Here is a 22,626-nt window from a genome sequence, read left to right as displayed (position 1 = left end):
ATTAGCAACTAAGGCCATATTGCTCCAGAGATATGCGATGGTCATTCCCTGACCTTTCTGCATCCTCCGTATTTGGTGGTGACGGGCTCGAACCCTGGTCTAATCAAGAAGCGTGTGCTATGCACTGCTGCTCCTGCCCACCTGGCTATGGAGGCGCCCACAGAAGTGCAGTAGCACACGCTCTTTGAGTGGACTGGGGTTCAAGCCAGTGACTGCTAAATAAAATTAATGTTTGTATTAACTGATTTATTGTAAACTCCACTGCCCTGGTGGTCATGCCAGAGTATAAACAAGAACTTTAAAAAAATTTTGACAAGAGGTGGATGGGTAGGGGAAGAGTTGCATAGCACAATATATATTCCAAGTTACTTTAAAAACAATGTGGCTACTGGCAAGGGTGGCAGGAAGGAAGAGTTGTTGTTATTTGGAGCATTAGCAACTAAGGCTATATTGCTCCGGGGATATGCGGTGGTCATTCCTTGACCTTTCCGCATCCTCCGTATTTGGTGGTGACAGGCTCGAATCCCGGTCTAATCAAGAAGCGTGTGCTACACCCTGCTGCTCCTTCCCACTTGGCTACGGAGGCACCTGGCAAGGGTGGCTTTTCAGGATTCCACAAGCATGTTGTTACTTATTTTAGATGGTTTGTTGTTATTTGGTTTTTAGGAGCATTAGCAACTAAGGCCATATTGCTCCAGGGATATGTGGTAGTCATTCCCTGACCTATCCGCATCCTCCGTATTTGGTGGTCATGGGCTCGAACCCCGGTCTAATCAAGAAGCGTGTGCTATGTACTGCTGCTCCTGCCCACCTGGCTATGGAGGCACCTTTAGATGGCTTATGTCAATTAGTTATGTATGATGAGCAGTTGAGCTCACTTAGCAATACTGTTATTAATTCATTGGCAGCACACTGCTGGTAACTGGTCACTTATGTACATAATCATCCATAAAGATAAAAAGTTATTGCATCAATATTATTGTGTTCAATCTGAAGAAAAATATAAAACCATCCTGTCCTAAAACTGCAAGCTGAAAAGACAGCTCTATTATTTGAATGCAGTTACTTTACTTTGAATAATAAGACTTGCTAGATGAAGACAGTAGTGGCAATAAAATTTATTTCTCATAAAATGATTGACAGCAACATAAAAACAATCACATTAAATAAATTTTACATTTTCTTATTTTTCCCATATCTTATTTTCTGTGCATATGGAATTTACTATAATACTGATGATTAGCACAAATTTTGTAGCAGTCCACATATGAACTGATTATGGACACAAGAATTTGCCACAAAAGGAAAAAAAAAAAAAAAAAAAAGGCAAGAAAGTTTCTTAACAGCTAATTTGTACCCTTTTGCTCATTCTCTGCCATAATGCTTAAAATAATAAAATAAAATACCACAACATTTCAGTTCCACAGCCAACAATGGAGGTTAAAATGTTTAAAATACTCTTTCATATATTTCTAATACAACATAGTATGTCCGAATGGCAATAGATTAATACTATACACACAGCAGACTTAGTAAGGACATTCCTTGTCTTGGCAACAGGGAATAATAACAATGTGGGTCTCCATAAAATACAAAAAAAAAAAAAAGCAGAAAAGTGCAATTATCTTAAATCAAGTATGTTTAAATGAGTTAACTGAATAATTAATATGAAGATATTCATATTATATACAATTATTAAAATTATTTTCCATGACTTAACAGAAAACATTTACATAATTATCTTCATTTAAAAAAAGTGGGGGGGAATAGAAGAAGCACACTTTCTTCCCTTTTACTAAAAAATGGTTTTTTTGGGTTTTCCAGAATTCCTTATATTTATCTTTAAGGCATTTTAAATCTTAAGTCTTTTTTCCAAGATAACTCTACTGGAATATGCACTTCAAGATTTTTGGTATAACCACTTATTATTATCTAAACACTGAAAATATGGGGCAAACATTTGTTTTATAATCTCACTATAGCCATTTTCAGAAATTGGGGACAAAGGAATTTCCTCCTTAAAAGCTAACCATTCATTTGTTGGCTTTGTACGCTTCCTTATTTCAAAACTTTCTTGCTTTATGTTGTTTCTTAATAGCCACATATCATTATCCATCTTAGATAAATGCTCAGGTAAAATAATCCTAGAGTTTTTGGAAGCTTCATTTATAAGAGCCTTGAAAGTATCTCCACGTGATTTTGACAAAATTTCAGACTCCATGGAAGGAATATTACTAGTTGGCTGCAATTTCTTGTGGGCAAGCCAGTGTTGTATACCATCCTCTGACTTCTGTAGAAAAGAATTATTCTGAATTGCCATATTAATTGTATTATTTATTTCGTGTTGTTTTTGCTGACCCTGACTGTCTGTAGTTTTTAATTTATTGAGCTGATCCTTCAGACTGGTTACAACACAATTTTCTTCACACACACATTCTGAAGAATTTTTGCACTTTTCATTTGCTTTACACACCAAACTAACTGGAGGAACAAGAACAAAATCAGAGGGGACAGAAGTATGGTTTTCTGTTGTAAAAATATCAGAGGACGAAAAAGACTTCTGGCCAGAGAGAGAACCAGGAAGACAAGTTAAGTTATCTAAGTTTTCAATCTCCATTGGGGAGGAGCAATAACAGTTTGAACAGCCTGGTTCCTTTTCCTGTAGAATTAAAAAATAATCTTGTTAAGGAAAGAATACAAGCAAAATAATTCATAAGCATTTTTTACTATAATTATGCAACTTATATTAAAATTAAGTGCAGCCAGCTTTGTAAATAAACATTATCTGGCCACTTTTTTAGGACTAATGTTGTTGTTATTTGGTTTTTAGGAGCATTAGCAAATAAGGCCATATTGCACCGAGATATGCGGTGGTCATTCCCTGACCTTTCCACATCCTCCGTATTTGGTGGTGACAGGCTCGAATCCCGGTCTAATAAAGAAGCGTGTGCTACGCACTGCTGCTCCTTCCCATCTGGCTACGGAGACGCCACTATAACTAATGGAGTCTTGGCTCATTAGTGTAACAAACTGTCTTCAGCTCTTGGAGTGGCATAGGGAGAGAATTGTGTCAAAGAACATGCCTTTCCAGTTTTCCAGTTCATCTCATAGATTCTTTACTAGACGGAGATCTGGGGATTGAGCTGGCCAGGGCAGGTGCTTGAAGTCCATGCTTTCTCAAAACCATGCCTCACCGCACATTTGGTGAGGTGGATGGCTGTAATCTTGAAAATATCCCTTATCCAGAGGTGTAAACATACAACATTGCTGAGTGTACCTGAACTGTAACGTCGTTCAGATATGCTCTGGTGATCATGGTACCATCCAGTGAGATTAAGTAACAAAGGATATGACACAAGTACATATCCCACACAATTACATCTCTCCAAGCAGCCTGTACTGTTGGCACACAACAGCATAATTTCAATTTCTCATGTAGTTTCCTCTACAAGTACACTCAATGGAACAGGACTTGCCTCCAGTTTCCCTTCATCCACATTTTCCAGTTGGTGTCCAAGGCCAGCAACTTTCATGATGGGTCAATCCCATAGTACATTCTTTGTAGGATTTTTCACTGTTGCAAATAAGGATCAAAATCTTCCCACATTAAAAGCAGAGATAACTACACCCAATAATCTGTTCCTCCAGACATTGAGAATCCTGCTGTCTCTCTTGCATTTTTGACTGCAGTTGAGTCTGATCATGGATGCATTCCAGGCATTTTTCCATTCATTAAATACTCTGATGCTAGTTTGAGTACTAACCAAAGTACAGCCACCACACACACACACACACACACACACACACACACACACACACACACACACACACACACACACACACACACGATGACCCCTGCTCTTGCACACAGGCTGCAAGAGCAGGTCATGGCATTTTGTCAATGATATACAGGAATTTTGCTAGCAGGGAAAAGGAGGTGACTATCCCTTTGTATAAGGCAATGGTTTAGGCCATGCCTTGAGTACTGTGTACAGGTCTGGATGTAGATTTGCTTGAGCGTGTACAGAGAAGGGCAACAAGATTGGTGAGGGGGAATGAAGGATCCTCTTACCAAGAGAGGCTTAATTCTGCAAATTGCAGCAGCTGGAGACTAGGCACCTGCGAGATGATCTGATTGAGGTGTATAAGGCCTTGAATGGGTTGAGCGTGCTGAATTCTGATGGGATTCTTCCACTTGCTCAGATTACGAACCTAAGGGGGCATAAATTCAAATTGAGGAAAGACAGTTGTAGAATAGATGTGCTCAAATTTGCCTTTAGCCAGCGGGTGCTTAATTGCTGGAACAAACTTCCATCTGTCGTTGTGGAAGTTGATAGCTTAAATAAATTCAAGGAGGAACTGGACAAATATTTAGAGGGAATGGTTATGTGAAAAAAAATTTTTTTTTGGCTGATGCTATATTGTTGGGATATCAGAGATGTGGTGTCACACAGATATAAGTAATGCGGAACTGGAATTTGGGGAATACAATGTGTATAGAAAGGATAGACAGGACAGGAGGGGAGGAGGGGTTATGCTATTAATTAAGAAACACAAAGTCCAAGGAAGTGAAGCCAGTCGACATCGATGGACAGGGCAGTGTCGAGTCAGTTTGGTGTGACATAAGCATAGGGAAATCAAAATTGAGAGTAGGAGTGTGCTATAGGCCTAATGACTCTGATGAGTATAATAAGATATTGTACAGGGAAATAGAGTGGGCCAGTAAATCAGAGAGTCTTATAATGGGGGATTTTAATTTCCCAGATATTGACTGGAATTTGTGGGTTGGTCACTCGCACACTAGCAAGGCTTTTGTGGATTTATTGGATGATTGTTTTCTACATCAGCATGTTCGTGAGGCAACAAGAGGGAGCAATACTCTTGATCTGATTATCAGTAGTGATTCTTCATGCATTAAGAATCTGCAGATAAATGAACCACTAGGTGGCAGTGATCACAGTGTGTTGAAGTGGGATTTACTCAAGGAGGTAACTACCATCAGAGGTAAAGGGAAGGGTTTTTGTTTTCGTAAAGGCGACTATGATGATCTGAGACAGTATTTAAATTCGATACAGTGGGACCAACTGATGATGTTACAACAGCAAACTCAAAATGGGAAGCATTCAAGGAACTAATCTTGGAGGCTACCAGGCTTTACATACCAACTAAGAAATATTGTTCAAGGTTTAGGCCTAAATGGTTGTCAGATGAATTAATGAGACATGTGGCAGAGAAGAAAAATGCATGGGATACATACAAATTAATGGGTGACATGGAAGCCTATGATAGATATAAGTTGGTCTGTAACCAAGTCACAAAGGAGATTAGGCAGGCAAAGGCAGACTACGAAAATTCCTTGGCAAAGGATGCAAAGAAAAACAGAAAAGAGTTCTTTACATATTTGAACTCGAGAAGGATTTTTTTTTTTTTTTTTTGATTTGGTAGTTGTTGGCGCATCGGCTTCTGTGGCCATATTGCACCTCCCAAGGTTTTTGCAGTACTTTGATCCAAGCCCGAAGCGGGAATCGAACCCGCGACCTTTGGGTTGCCGGGCAGGTAGTACTTTACCCACTCGGCTAGCCCGGTCGGCCACTCGAGAAGGAAAGGAATGAATCAGATTGGTCCACTGGATATTGATGGTTCAACAGTTGAGGATCCTGCTCAGGTGGCTAACAATCTAAACGAGTATTTTGCATCTACATTCACGCATGAGGAGTTATTCAGGAAGGAGAATGATGTACGTAAAGTAAACATTGGCAGTGAGCTGGATGATTTTGTAATAACTGAGAGGAAAGTGGAGGAGAGATTGTTGAGGATAAACATAAAAAAGGCACCTGGGGTGGATGGGATCTATCCAGTTATATTAAAGGAGGCAGCAAAGGAAGTATGCAAACCCCTAGCCATAATTATGAGAGCTTCTTTGGACTCAGGGGAGGTACCCATAGACTGGAGATGTGCAAATGTAACCCCAATTCACAAAGGAGGATCAAAGGCTGACACAAGTAATTATAGACCTGTTAGTTTAACTTCTGTTCCAGGTAAATTAATGGAGGCACTGGTTAAAGAAGCACTGCAGGATCATCTAGACAAGAATTCAGTTATAGCTCAGACGCAGCATGGTTTTGTTAAGGGCAGGTCTTGCTTGACCAATTTGATTGGATACTATGATGTAGTCACAAAAGAACTGGATGCAGGGAATAACTTTGATATTATATATTTGGATCTTAGAAAGGCTTTTGATACTGTTGCACATGGAAGACTGCTGCACAAATTGGAGCAGTGTGGCATTGGAGGCAAATTGCTGCTATGGATAAGGGGATGGTTGAGTGGCAGAAGACAGAGAGTGGTAATCAATGGATACTGCTCAACGTGGACTAATGTTATTAGTGGAGTTCCTCAAGATTCAGTGTTGGGTCCGTTGTTGTTTTCGGTGTTTATGAATGATATTGATGATGGGATATCAAGTTTAATGTCCAAGTTTGCAGATGATACAAAGGTTGGCAGGGTCGTTAAGGACACTACTGACGCTATGCTGCTGCAACAGGATCTGGAAAGGTTGAACAGATGGGCTGAGAGGTGGCAAATGAAGTTTAACATTGAAAAATGTAAAGTACTACATATGGGAAACAGTAACCCCAGAGCAACATATCAACTCTGCGGTACTACACTGACAGTGGTGGAGAATGAAAAGGACCTGGGGGTAATTGTGCAGGCAGATATGAAGTTCTCTGAGCAGTGTAGACAAGCTGCAAGAGTAGCTCATGGTGTCTTGTCAATGATATACAGGAATTTTTCTAGCAGGGATAAGGAGGTGATTATTCCCTTGTATAAGGCAATGGTTAGGCCACATCTTGAGTACTGTATACAGGTCTGGAGGCCTCATTTCAAGAAGGATGTAGAACTGCTGGAACGGGTACAGAGAAGGGCAACAAGATTAGTGAATGGAACAAAGGGTTGCTCTTACGAAGAAAGGCTTAAGTTTTGCAAATTACAGAGTCTGGAGACTAGGCACCGGCGAGGTGATCTGATAGAGGCTTTGAATGGTTTGAGCATGCTCAATGCCAATGGGATTCTTCATCTTGCTCAGAATAATCACCTCAGAGGGCATAAATTCAAATTGAGGAAGGACGGATGTCGGATAGATGTGCGGAAATTTGCCTTTGGCCAGCGGGTGGTTGGTTGGTGGAACCGACTTCCATCACTTGTTGTTGAAGTTGATAGCCTGAACAAATTTAAAGCTCAACTGGACAGGTATTTCGAACGAACAGAGGGATGAAATGGGAGTGGGGTTTTTTTTTTTTTTTTTTTGGCTGATGCTGAATAAGCTTGCTTTCTTGCATCATATACCTCTACTAATGCTAATGCTATATAAGCTCATATGCTTGCTTTCTTGCATCACATGCTTCTATTACTATAATACCTCTTAGGAAGCTTGTGAGATCCTATCCATTCCCTATTGCTGGCAAACTGATGATTTCAGCGCTAGCTAGGTCCATGGCTTTATATTAATTTCTCACATACACATCACATACCATGTAACCTTTTTGATTTACACAATTTTGCATACTGTTTTACATAGTCCAAAATCCAAGTCCTAATAAAGTGGCCAGATTCCATTTTACAATTAAACAAACATTATATTGCAATATATTTTGAAATGTTTTTAAATATTTGATGGTCATAAAACCATAGTTTCTTTTTAATCATATTTAATAACATCCCTGTTCAAAATGAATTCCATCTTCTCCTGAAGTTGCTGATCATGCAAAGATTTTCAGTACCTTTCAAAGACCATTCAAGGAATAGTCAGCTAGTAAACAAATCTATCCATTTGCTAAAAACACTTGAAGTGTATTTGACCAGTATCCCATGCATCAACTTAAACTTTTTTTGGCTGTTGTTTCTTATGAGAAACAACAGCCAAAAAGCCTACTCTCCAATAATTTCACTGCAGTTCTCTTCCATTGATTATATATTATGCATTATAAAAAATACAGATTATAGTCTATTTATATGCATCATGCAATCTAAAATGTGACAAAAATAAAACTGCAAAAAACTACAAAGAAAATCTTCAAACAATGAAATTGTTACTACGTTTTGCTATAACTAGTAACAATTAAAAAAAAATAATAATTAAATACACTGACATAACAGCTTCTAACGTTAGGATATTATGAATTCCCCACACCACAGATGAACCTCCAAAATGTGGTAATCCATTATCAGACACCACCCATTTTCCAGTTTTTTTTTTTTTTGTTTTGTTTTTTTTTTTTGAAAAGTGGATGAATTCAAACCATCTGAAAATCTGCAAAATTTGTTCTTATTCACCCAATCAACATGTCACAAGATTACATATTTCATTTCACACTCAAAAGTTTACTGCACTCCAACCAAATGGGGTTAGAGTGCAGTAAACTTATTGGTTACTGCTATTTGTGAACAAGATTAGTGATTTGTTGATTATGCAACAATGAAAATTTTTTTTTCCCTAATACCTTCATAGTTTACAAGATATTTCATATTTTAGTTTTTATACATCTAGATTTTGGTCTATCTGTTCACATTAGTTGGATGACTGACTGAAAAATTCTGGAATCAGGAGTTTTATCTTTCTGCAGTGACCAGTTTCTAGATATATAAAGCAATCCTCTCGAACAGGTCAATCAGTTGGAATTAAGTGTGAGTTAATGCTGTTACTTATCAATAAATCGGTGTTTTTTTTTTATACTTTTTGGTGTTTGTCTGTCTGTGAAATTTAATTGTTTAATTCGCCAAACAGTTCTTATGCATGTGGTGATTACACAATTAAATCTCACAGACAGTGAGATTTAATTGTGTAACCCTCCTATTAAAGAAAATATATGAATTATTTTGGCTGCAAGAAGTGGGTTCCTCACATAATAAATAAATGTACTCTCATATGCTGTTTCCATGGTGTGGAGGAAGCCAACCATTAATATGTAGAAGACTGCTACTTTTGCATAACTCAAACTGAAGGATGGAAAAAGAAACAGAAAAAAAAAAAAATTGAGTATCTGAATATTACAACAGCCATTAGACAACTGATGAACTGTCTGTTCCTCCAGAACCCTAGTCATTAGAAGAAGGAAAACATAAACCAATGGATACAGTCAAGTGTCAATGCCTAGACACACACCTCACTTCATAACTAAAAGTGTATTAAACAATCTTGTGCATGATTTATTGTCTATCTAAAGAATGGCCAGAGTCTTTGGGATCTAGGCTGAAGGAATGAAATTTACTGCAGAAAGAAGAATTATCTGTATTTTGTAAACAAAAAGAGCTTTCTTCATATTTTGTTATGGAAGATTCACTTTACTACTGTAATGGTCTTGATGCCATTGGAAAAGAATATAAACCAGAAGAATGGAAGCTTTTTATTGCTTCTTCAGAATTAAGTCTAAAAGCTGTGCTACTCCAAAATGGAAATGTACAGCCATCTATACCAATCAATCGTGCTTTCATACAAAATCCTAAGAGAACATGGAACTTTGCTTAAGAAGAGTACAATATGGGTGGCGCACCTGCAGAGATTTCAAAATTATTGGGATCCTTTTATGGATCTATAATCTGGCTATACAAAATAATGCTGGGGGGGGGGGAGATAAAACCATTCATTACAAAACCAACATTCGGCCACCACACATGAATCTTGTACCTGGAAAGGAAAATGTCATCTCTAGAAGGATGTTATCACAAATATGTGGCGTGTGAGGATAGTAATGATAGTTGATTGAACAAACATTTTTACCACCACATCACATAAAGTTACATCTAATGAAGAATTTCATAAAAGCTATGGACAAAAATGGAGGTCTTCCTTTTCAATACTTAAAACTAAAGTTGCAATACATCAGGTGTATTCTTTGGTCTACATATCAGAGAATTATCGAAATATGAACATTCAGAGTGTTAAATGGAACAGGAAGCCTGGAAATCTTCAAGAAAGTTAATGAACACTTTTTAAGAAACAACAGAGCAGACAACCTTAATTTTGATTGAGAATTTATTACAAGTCTGGAAAAATCTTGATTGCAATGTGTCTATATATACACACTTCCTCCATTCCTATTTAGACTTGTTTTGAGATAACCTTGGACATGTTAGCAATACACACAGTGAATGTTTTCACTGAGATAATGCTACCATGGAGAAACCAAGGAGCTGGAAGCCAAGTATGCTGGCAGACTATTACTGCAGAGAAGCTTCTGATCATTAAAAAAAAGAAAGAGCAAATGAAAAAATACTGACTAAATTTTTATACTGTTTATTATAATACTTATTAAAATTCCTTTAAAATTTCAGTAAGTGTAACCTCCATTCCTGTCTAAATATGTGGGTGCTAGGCGATATCTGACTTCAAATTTGGATTCAACTCAAAATCCACAAAATGTACCGTATTTTTGGGAGGAAAAAAATGCAGCGTTAAAAACTACTTAAACTTGATTCAAGAGGATGGGCTACTTGAAAGGCCAGTCACAGTGTATTTGCTATAACTTGGCATTGTTTACAGCTGAGAAGATGAATAGTCAGCACAAAACATTTGATAAACTTGGGCATGTTAACAATACACAGTGAATTACTTAAGGGCAACAAAAACTATCCAGATGGATTAGGCTGGCCTAAATAATATTTCAGCACAACTGTGGTGCTAGCTATCCTAATGCATAAAGAATATGACACCATCTGAACTAGGCTATGGTATCAGATATTGCAAATATCTGATAAATATAAAAAAGTGCCCTCTTCCTGCTTTTCTTTAAAGTATGGCAAGGGCACTGACTTGCCATACTTTAAAGGCATGACACAAATAAGACCAATGACATCCATCCTTGAATTTGAGGGAATAAATGGCAGTCAGAATGCATAGCTGAACATACTGAAGAAACACTACCTCAATGTGGAGCCTATGTTACACAAAATTGTTACTGTTCTGGAGGCTATTGTATACAGAGGTCTTATGCATACAATAGTAAGGCAGTGTTAAAATTTTCTTTCTGAGTGCATATTAAAAAAAAAAAAAAAACTGTTGTAAGGGAACAAACCTATAATTAAACATAAAACCAGAATATACATGAAACTAAAAAGTTTGGGCAACAAATACTGCTGTAATGAAGACCAAAATTTAAATAACAAACACAAAAAATTGAATATCTCAAGTATTTTAATAAATATTTCGAAAGATATGTTCTTTAACAGGAATACAATTCTGAAAATTAAACTTCCCCATTATGATTTGACAAACAACTATAAATATTACAATCCACAGAGCATCAAAAAAGGCAGTGGCAGAACACTTTTCTTTTGGTTGTTCTCACATGTCTGTCAGCCAATGTCATTTATGTAGCATAAAAATTTAGCAGTTTTCCACCAGTTCCAACGAAATCTAGATGAGAGAACTTATTTCCAACATCATTTTTTCTCCCACTCAAAATCATAACTAATATAAAGCAGAAACCTTTACATTGAAATGTAATCAATTTAGGTACCAAAATTTACCTGGAATAACTAAACTACTCACCACATATACTAGTTCAGTATTATTTTCATCATTAGATATCACTTCAATGGATTCTGAAGCTGATGATGATGCTGGAGTTTCTAATAATTCAAAATCCAGTGCAGATGAAGCACAAGCTGTTTTATTAATCTGTTAAGAAAAGTAATTATATAACTTCGTTAAGCTTTATTATTTTGCAATAAATACTATTAATATAACTTATTTTCATTAATATATATTGCATGCTCATTTATTTGCAGGATAATGGGAAAAAATACATAGTTATCATCTTAAATTACTAAGTGTAAACTAGTCACAGGGGGAAGAAACATACAGACTCTGGCCATTAGACTTCATATTTTAAATTTTTCTGACATATGCTGTCTTATATTTCACAGAAGAACAAATGTCTCACATTTTGAAACCATAACTTTCCAAACTTATAACATTACTATCCTCACAGGCCACATATTTGTGATAACATCCTTCTATGGTTGCACAAAGACATTCAAAAGTCACCTCTTTCACTTAGACAAAAAGTTGGACACAGTCACATGCTGGTCTTGCCACCAGTTCTATGCCAAGCATTTCTGAACTGTTTATTCCAAGTCTGTTTCATTTGAATGGCTATAATTAATACTTGCCAATTTTTCAATAGAAGATATGGATTTTATTCATTGCAGCATCAACAAGTTTAATTGAAATTAAAAAAAAAAAAAAAGTAACAAATTTCGGAGAATTAGTCATGTTTCAGTACAAAAAGGGTAACTTCATGTAGCTGAAGGAATAAACAAGGTATTAATTTGCATTAAACAACAGAGTATTTTATATTACCCAAATTGTAGCCAAGAAAATATATTAAATAAAAAGGATAATTATGAGATTTATAATTTGATTAAACATACCTGTGATCCCTTTCCTATAAGCCAGTCCTCCATTCTTTGTGAAAGTGGTGGAAAGTTTACTTTTATCTAAAATTATAAGCAAAAAATTTATCAAATTTATAAATAAAAAACAATTTAATTTTTTCCTCATGTCATATTAATCATTACATTAGAGTCACATAGAATTACTAAGTTTGTTTGTTATTTGGTTTTTAGGAGCATTAGCAACTAATGCCATATTGCTCCGGGATATGTGGTGGTCATTCCCTGACCCGAGAATTACTAAGTTCAATAACAAAAGCTTAATTATACGGTACTCACCTTAGATGATCTGCAGTGGTTACTTGAGGAGGGTTGGAAGAATAATTTTGGGGAAGAATAATAATAAAATTAAAAACTAGTTACAAAATTCTTCAATATGAAGCCCTTGTTATAGAATGGTTCCGCCGTCACTCTAAATTAAACATCATAAATGCGAAACTACCCTCCAACCTTTCCCCGGTCTGGAATCTCACACACCTAAGATTCCCACATGTTGCAAAGAGCATCACGGGAACATAGAAATTCTTTTAAATACAATACGCGTTCTCTCCTTGCTTAATATTGCCAACTGATGACGTTAAAAAATGAAAGTTATGACTTTTGGCCCACCGGTTTCCACATATTTTAGAGTTCTTAATTCAATTAATTCTTCAATGACAACCAAGGACGGAGTCATGCACTTTACTTCCTTGCACATATTTTAATTTTTATTTTTTTAATTTAATCCCATATCCTTAGTAATTAACCCATGTAAACTCAATTATTTAAACTCCAAAATTATTCTTCCAACCCTCCTCAAGTAACCACTGCAGATCATCTAAGGTGAGAACCGTATAATTAAGCTTTTGCTATTGAACTTAGTCCAATCACAGTGGTATTTAAGATATTCTATAACTTATCTAATAGCCACATAGAATATAATAATAAACTAAGTAATGAAACAAAATCTACTCATGTTGAAATATTTATCAATATTCAGGTTTAATTTTTTATTATAAGGTGCTTACTGATTTTTTTTTTTTAGTACCCCTCATCCACACAAACAAATTCAACCCAGAAAAGGCTACTTGCTTTTTTTTTTTTTTGAGAAAAGTACTATTTCTTTCTCAGATTTTAAACATGAAAACTTCCATAAACTGTAAGAACTGTTAACATGTAAAACATAATAAAGCACCAAAAAATAAATAAATAAAAAATACATCACACTATTTTTGAATATATTTAGGTTCTGTAAGCCTGTTGTTGTTATTTGGATTTTAGGAGCATTAGCAACTAAGGCCATATTGCTCTGGGAATATGCTGTGGTCATTCCCTGACCTTTCCACATCCTCCATATTTGGTGGTGATGGGCTCAAACCCCGGTCTAATCAAGAAGCATGTGCTATGCACTGCTGCTCCTTCCCACCTGGCTATGGAGGTGCCTCTGTAAGCCTGAAACTGGTTGAAAAGTGCTGTGATAAATGATATTAATATGAAATTTTTAAAACAAGAGTATAACATTCAGGACTTCCAGAGGAATACATTTTTCTTATAAACTGTGTGGTAAAAAAATTCCAAGGAAATTCTGAAATCAGTGTTATAAAAATCATCAAAGTTTAATAAAGAAGTAACAAACTCGTTCACATGAAATAAACATATGATAGCATTTTAAAATTTCTTACTTTAGCTTCATCATCTTGTAAAGTCTTGTATAAAACATGGTGGTCGCCATCACCATAGTCTTCCTCTTCTGGTAAAGTAAACATTCCCAGCGTACCACCAGCTGTTTCAATTCTACCAAACTTTTTAATAGTTGACTGAAGCGTTTCACTGTTTTCAGGATGGAAATTAAGCTGCTGCACAGACACTTGTTTCAGAAATCTGAAATAGTAAATTTTCTATTACAATTAATACAAAACATTAACAAAAAAAAAAAAAAAAAAATCTAAATGCAAAAACATCTGCAGTTTCTCAATGCTATGAAATACAGTAATGAAACTGACTGGTCAAATCAAAACATTTATAAGAGCATGGCTGATTACTGGATTTTCCAGACCATAAACTTCCATCTGTCGTTGTGGAAGTTGATAGGTTGAATAAATTTAAGGAGGAACTGGACAGGCATTTGGAGGGAATGGTGTGATTTTTTTTTTTTTTTTTTTGGCTGATGCTGCATAAGCTCATACACTTGCTTTCTTGCATCACATGCCACTACTACTATAAGATGTACTCATGTTTTAGAAGGCAAATTTTTGGAAAAAATATTTTACTACATATATTTGAAACAAATTCAAAAATGCTTATTAAATAAAGTGTAAAACAAAGCTTTTATTTGTCATAATTGCTACTGTAACACTCATCATTACCAATGTTATGGACTGAACTTTCACTTTCTTCAAGACAAAGAAATTAAAGATGCTGCTCATTCCACTTTTCTTGAAAATGTCAAACTGTCATGTTTCACTAACTCAATAATTATTTCCGCTCACGCACGCACATACAAAATGGTTGGTCACTTCATTCGTCTTGTTGGTATCAAGTCATTTGAATGGCTGCAGTTAGCCTCCTGGAATTACAGCTAATTCCATGTTTAAATGTTTAATTCAACAACCATTGTTTTTGTTGCTCTGTTATGTGTGATCTGAAATGGTCACATTTTAGAAGGCCACCTAGATGACCACACTATTTCTGGTCACATTAAAGATATCACTACATGTAATTAATACATCATTGGAACATAAGATGCAGAGGAATTTTAGAGTACATTAAGGAAAAAAATGTGACCCCTTATAGTCTGGAAAATTAATAAATCACTGCTATTGCATTCAAATAGCTTTGTAAGATGTCTTTAATAAAATTCTGTTGCACAAAATAAATTTTCTCCCCTTTGTTAAAAGCTCCTTATACATTTAGTTAGGAACTCTGTAGTCTGATTATCAGGGTTGGGTTAGGTTGAGATTATCATCAAGATAACCAGGGAATGAAGTGTCAGTACATTGTATATGCTCTACATATTAAGAGGAAAAGTCAGTTTCAAAAGAAAACCCCTATATCTCCATCAAGGCTAGCTAACTATAGTCCCAAGTGTATTAAAAAAACCCTCTGCTGTGATGGAAAATCAAACTGCAGACCTTTTCCACACACGTGATGAATGGTGAAGCCACTTGCCACTGAGCATGTTTATCAGGAAGCTTTCATTTAACAAATCTATTATCAAAAAAAAAAATTAATCTTGGTTTAAGAATAAAAATTATTTATGCAAAATATGTAAGGAAAATTCTATACAGCAAGTGTGGACCATATTTACTCACTCATTATAAGGCTCCAGATCAATATGAACAGATTCTCCTTTTTCAAGCCATAACTTAGCAGTACGTAAACTCCCAAGTGCTTGGTATAGTTTCATTAGATGACCTTGCAGAAGGGAATTCTGGTACACCAAAAGAGCATCAACTTGCCGATAAAGGAGAAGCTCCCTCTTGCGTATCATATTTAGCTGTACACCAATCCATTCATGTATGGCTGATTTAACCTACAAATAAAATGTTATAAATATATAATGTACAATTATACTGATTATCATATGACACTTAAACAATCTGAAAATAGAACTATTCTATCATGATTAAAAATTAAAAACTGGATAAAATGCAATAAAAAGATTAAAAACAATTTACAAGAAAAAACTGAAATTAACATTTTAAAATGAAACCACCAAAGTAAAAAAAAAAAGCATATCTCAGTATGTTAATTTTCTTTTTTCTCCAATTCTACTCTTAACCCCACTTACACTAATGTCAAAGAATAAATAGTGACAGTGAATAACTTTTTTTTTTTTCATTACATATCCAAATTTAGTAACCAAATTTTTCTATATATTATTTTTAGCCTAGTAGCTTTGTGTTTTTTAACAAGTACCATTTTTAGGTATGACTTCAAATGTATAATAAGCACCTGTTAACTTCAGCATGATCAAACATGCACATGTAACAGCTCTACTCTCAAAGAATGGATTGTCATGAAATGCTGTGTAGTTGCAGAGGTATATAGTTGTGAATTGTGGAAGAAACTTTGTCACCTAGTGATGCACAATTTGCATTTGTATTACGGGGTTATCAAATTAAAATGAAACCCAGGTTGTAATACAAAAACAAAACAATTAAAAATGAATATATTAATTTAATAAGCCCTCAGAATGTGGTGGAGTATTTGTGTAGACACACAATGGATAGACATAAATGGATGGGAATAGGTAAGCTTGTTAGTAGGCAGGGTGACGGATAGATAGGTGGATGGATGGTGCAGAATAAAACCGAAGCGCAAATTTTAAGTCTCGCCTAGGACACATGAAACCCTTGCGCTGGCTCTAGATAAAAATCCGGAGGTGACAGTGACCAGAAAGCTACTAAATCCTGTGAAATATGGCAATCATTAAACACCATAATCTCTTCTTCACATTATTCACTATTTAGGAGAGACAAGTAATAGAAATCATTTACAGTTGTACAGCACACCAGACAGTATAAGCACACTCAATTCCTACTGCAACAATGTGAAGAGCTTCACCTTACCAGCTAGTTTGGCAATCAGTTTCCTCCCCCCAGTTATACAGGAAGGTGCAGCTTCACAGGTTTATGGTGAAAAACCACTGTTGCTTTTTTCTTGTGTGTGTGTGTGTGTGTGTGTGTGTGTGTGTGTGTGTGTGTGTGTGTGTGTGTGTAAGTAAATACACGTATGTGGTCTTTCAGATACATATTAGTCTAGTAAAGGACAGTTAGGAAAATCCAAAAATGACTTATCATAGTGTATTGTTATTAGGGAAAATTTAATGGTTAAGAATACATAAAAACTGCACAAAGAACAAGAAATTGAGAAAAAAATTAACCATGCATTCACTGATAAAGTTGCATTAATATAAAGATCACCTTTGTAGATGACCCATACAGAATTATTGCAAGTCATGTAGTATTAACAAGTTTCAAGCATTAAAGACGCATTAAAGACACATATGGCCAGAAAGTTAAGTCTTTATTGTCTTAAGAATGTTAAAATCTGTGTGCTAATAGTTCAAGTATACACACATGCAGCATGAGTGCATGCACACAAAAGGTTGGCCATATGTCAGTTTACTGAGAAATAACTTGTACAATTTAATTGAAGTTTATTTCATGTCCATGTTACTTTATTAATATTAAATTGGCATGGTGCTATTTATAACATTTAAATTAACTTCTAGGTAAACTGCATCTCATCACTATAAACTAACATGTCAACCATCCTGTATATTTGTATGCATATGTTTATACAGGATGGGGAGGAAGTGGGGGGGAGATAGCATAATTAGAGCACAGGACTCCAAACTGCAAGAACAGTGCTATAGCACAAATAATAGATAAGGCATCCCTGGCATTATATATAAAACCTAAATTATTTCATGTTGTTCATTTATCTTTATAGAAAATGACAGCTGAGAATTTACAAAAATTACATTATCAGTAGTTCAACACATTCTTTATCCCAAAAAAAAAAAAAAAAAATTCACATAGTCATGTATAGTTCACTCATTATTACCACAGAATTTTCTTATATTTAAATGTTATTAAATTTATGGTATGTTAATGCTCATTACAGCAGGCTTCTTATCACAGACTGTGCTTTCAGAATAGAACAAATGCTAAAAAGTAAGTCTGATGATATCACTTAGATCAGTACAGACAAGCGCGCGCGCACGCACGCACGCACACCTGAAATTCATTTTAATCACATGAAAATGCAATGACACAATACTGAAAATAAATGTTTTCACTATTTGAATAGCCTTTGCATTATTTAACTCAAAAATTAAACATTATGTGAAATTGTGTAAGCATGTAATTTATATATTCTTCCATGATTATAATTATTTTCAAGAACTGTCTGTAGTTTTGGGATGTGGTCCAAGTGTGTACATTTCAAGAACAAGTCCATACACTGCGATAAAAAAATGTGCAGCCCACTGCTAACTGTGGCACTAATACGCAGTCTGCAAAAAAAAAAAAAAAAACTACGATGATTTAAACTACCTTGGGAGGTATCAGAATATAAAACAAATATAAACATAAAACTGTATAACCATAAACACTTATTTTAAATAAGTTTATAACTTACCGATTTAGAATTTTCTTGCAAACTTTCTCTTAAGGCTGATGTTTTTTGAATGGAAGATTCAACAGCTTCAATCATATTTTTAACATGATCAACACTTTGTATGAAATTATCAGACATTGTTGGTATGATCAATATTTCGTCTGAATCACAAATAGGAGTTACTCTTGCCTAAAATATAAAAAAATTACTTTGTTATTTTTAGTCTTAAACAAAATTTTAAGCTTATTTCACTAAAGTAATTTATTTACGTCATTTGCACCCAGTCCCCAATTAGCACAATAGATGCATTCTTAAATGTGTGTCAGACATGAATTTCTCATAAGAACATAACATAAATAGGGGAATGCAGCACACTAACCTGAACAACACATTTTTAATTTCATCATGACTACTATGACCAGGGGCGGGCTGTCCCAAGGGGGCAGGGGTGCACTGCACCCGGGCACCAATGTTCAACGGGCACCTGAAACTTACATATATGAAGAAAATTTTAAATGGGGTGCCAGATGTCACTTGGCACCTGGGCACCACATACCCTACGAATGCCCCTGACTACGACTATACTTTGGGTAATGTTTTGTTTTACTTATGTATATTTCTTATATGTAACTCATTTTTAGAGAAAATGAAACAGACAGATAAAAAATTTATTGATTTAGGTGGGGACAAAAATAACTTTTACTTTATTCTTGCAGTGCAGGAATTAAAATATTACTTTCATCATGCATTTGTTCAGTCAACATTCATTAAATATTAATACTGAAATTACACTGTTCATGTACCACCACAATAAAAAAAAGTGATGATTTCAGAAAGCTCTTTAATGCCCTTTGAATTCAACAGGATAATTCATGACAGGGACAACTTCTTAACAATGTTTTTATTTCCTACAATATCACTATCACACAATGTTTTGCTGCAATAAATGATGGCACTTTTTATTTGACTTGAGACATCCTTCCATTCTTGTAAGTATTCTTTTCCAAAAAACCTGTTTCATCAATAGTGGAAGAGGCAGAATGTTTTTTCCACTTTCCATAATCATGGAGATGTTGTAAAGAAATGGCTTTAAAAAAAAAAAAAAAACACAACCAGCCATGTTAATCAAAAAAAGTCCTAATTTAAAAACAACATTAAAACAACACTTAGATTTAGGTGTCAGATCCAAATTAACATAGTTATTAAAAAAAAAAAAAAAGTATTATACTGACACACTTCTTAATGCAATTTAGCATGTGTGGAAACTAAAATTAAAATGTTAAACACCTCTCCCCTATTTCATCAACACTTGATAAATCTTTTTCACAAATGCTTTTCATACCAACTAAGAAATACTGTTCAAAGTTTAGGCCTAAATGGATGTCAGATGAACTAATGAGGCTTGTGGTGGAGAAGAAAAATGCATGAGATGCATATAATTATCAGGCGACACAGAAGAATATGGTAGATATAAGCTACTCTGTAATCAAGTCACAAAGGAGGTTAGGCAAGCAAAGGCACGTTATGAGAAATCTTTGGCAAAGGATGCTAAGAAAAAAAAACAGAAAGTACTTCTTTACTTATATAAACTGTAGAAGGGGAAGGATGAATCATTTTGGTCCTCTTGACATCGATGGTTCGACTGTTGATGATCCTGCTCAGATAGCTGACAAACTGAATGAGTATTTTGCATCTACATTCACACAGAGATGAAACTTCAATCAATATCCGTAGGCCATTCCTATTGTCCGACGATTGGTCACTTATACGCATGCGTGAAGAACAAACACTACAACATAAGACAAAAGTTTCGGATTAATTGTGAGTTGCTCCGTTCTTGTGAACATGACGTCCGAAAAGTTCTAGTCCGACTTAAGGAATGTAGAGAATAATCCCCCCCCCCCATATCCAATTTTATTAGACCACTAAATTTAACTCTAAAGTCCAACTATAGGACCGAAAGAAATAAATCGGTCCATATTTATTAAACAGTTTAGACCTAAAAAAATTAATTTTATGGCAATCCAAGTAATGGTTCCATGCTGCCAGAAGTATGGTGTTTGTAGACAGCAGTCATGAGCGCTCATTGTTGAGCCCGCACGGTCTGAACACTGGTTCCGACAGTGGGGAAGATGTCCCACCTGCTTTACAAAATAGATATCGCCATCCTCAAGAATTATTAGCGAGTTGGACTAGGAGAGTTGGAAAAGAAGCTTCCTATATCTAAAATAAAGGTAGTAGTTGTAGTGGCATGTGATGCAAGAAAGCAAATGTATGAGCTTATGCAGCATCAGCCAAAAAAAAAAAAAAAAAAAAAAAAAATCACACCATTCCCTCCAAATAAATGCCTGTCCAGTTCCTCCTTAAATTTATTCAACCTATCAACTTCCACAACGACAGATGGAAGTTTGTTCCAGCAGTTAACCACCCGCTGGCTAAAGGCAAATTTCCACACATCTAATCTACATCTGTCTTTTCTTAATTTGAATTTATGCTCCCTTAGGTTCGTAATCTGAACAAGTGGAAGGATCCCATCAGAATTCAGCGTGCTGAACCCATTCAAGGCCTTATACACCTCAATCAAATCACCGCGCAGGTGCCTAGTCTCCAGCCACTGCAATTTGCAGAACTTAAGCCTCTCTTGATAAGAGGATCCCTTCATTCCCCTCGCCAATCTTGTTGCCCTTCTCTGTACACACTCAAGTAAATCTACATCCTTCCTAAAATGAGGCCTCCAGACCTGTACGCAGTACTCAAGGCATGGCCTGACCATTGCCTTATACAGAGGGATAATCACCTCCTTTTCCCTGCTAGCAAAATTCCTATATATCATTCACAAAACCCCATGACCTGCCCTGGCAGCCTGTCTGCATTGCTCAGAAAACTTCATATCTGCCTGCACAATTACTCCCAGGTCTTTTTCATTTTCTACCACCTTAAGTGTAGTACCACACGGTTGGTATGTTTCTCTGGGGTTACTTCTACCCATATGCAGTACTTTGCATTTGTCAAGGTTAAACTTCAGTTGCCACTTCTTAGCCCATCTGCCCAAATTATCTAGATCCTGTTGCAGTAGCACACTGCCATTATTGTCATTAACAACCCTGCCAACCTTTGTATCATCTGCAAACTTCGACACTAAGCCTGATATACCTTCATCAATATCATTGATAAATATACAAAACAACAGTGGACCCAACACCGAACCCTGTGGGACTCCACTAATAACATTAGTCCAAGAAGAGCAGCACCCATTGATTACCACCCTCTGTCTTCTCCCACTTAACCATCCTTTTATCCATTGTAGCAACTTACCCTTAATACCATTCTGCTCCAATTTGTACAATAGTCTTCCATGCACAACAGTGTCAAAAGCTTTCCTGAAATCCAAATATATGATATCAAAATTATTTTTTGCATCCAGTTCCTTTGTAACCACATCATAATATCCTATCAAATTTGTCAGACAAGACTTTCCCTTAACAAACCCATGCTGTGTCTGAATTATTGCTGCAGTCTTGTCTAGATGATCCCGCAATGCATCTTTAACCAGCGACTCCATTATTTTACCCGGAACAGAAGTTAAACTAACTGGTCTGTAATTACTCGTTTCACCCTTCGATCCCCCTTTGTGAATTGGGGATACATTTGCACATCTCCAGTCCGTGGGAACCTCCCGAGTCCAAGGATGCTCTCATAATTATGGCTAAGGGTTTGCTTAGTTGCTTTGCCGCCTCCTTTAATATAACTGGATAGATCCCATCCACCCCAGATGCTTTTCTAACGTTTAACTTCAACAGTTTCTCTTCCACTTTGCTCTCAGTTATTACAAAATCATTAAGTATCCTGCTACAATTTGGTAACCTTCTGCCATTTTCAAACCTTAATAATTTCTCACGTGTGAATGTAGATGCAAAATACTCATTCAGTTTGTTTGCTATCTGAGCAGGATCATCAACAGTCGAACCATCGATGTCAAGTGGACCAATCAGATTCATCCCCTTCCTTTTAGAGTTTATATAAGTAAAGAAATCCTTGCTGTTTTTCTTAGCATCTTTTGCCAAGGAT

General features: G+C 35.8%; 1 protein-coding gene across 1 annotated transcript in view; it reads right to left on the bottom strand.

The window, feature by feature from the left end:
- Positions 1-1,900: 1,900 nt before the first annotated feature.
- LOC150083669 (nuclear receptor coactivator 4-like) overlaps positions 1,901-22,626 on the bottom strand; it is a 43,113-nt gene continuing 22,387 nt past the window's right edge. The window contains exons 2-7 of the mRNA XM_090378559.1: positions 18,580-18,747; positions 15,744-15,964; positions 14,115-14,313; positions 12,433-12,498; positions 11,549-11,677; positions 1,901-2,659 (exon numbers count right to left, since the gene is read on the bottom strand). Of these exons, the coding sequence (XP_090234685.1) occupies positions 1,901-2,659; positions 11,549-11,677; positions 12,433-12,498; positions 14,115-14,313; positions 15,744-15,964; positions 18,580-18,696 (1,491 nt within the window). The 5' untranslated portion in view covers positions 18,697-18,747. The remainder of the gene's footprint in view (positions 2,660-11,548; positions 11,678-12,432; positions 12,499-14,114; positions 14,314-15,743; positions 15,965-18,579; positions 18,748-22,626) is intronic.

This window comes from Mastigoproctus giganteus, chromosome 7 (assembly GCF_048544385.1).
Source record: "Mastigoproctus giganteus isolate SK-2022 chromosome 7, ASM4854438v1, whole genome shotgun sequence".
NCBI classification, from domain to species: Eukaryota; Metazoa; Arthropoda; class Arachnida; order Uropygi; family Thelyphonidae; genus Mastigoproctus; species Mastigoproctus giganteus.
Note: the sequence above shows the minus strand (reverse complement) of the source record. Positions and strands in the feature narration are given on the sequence as shown.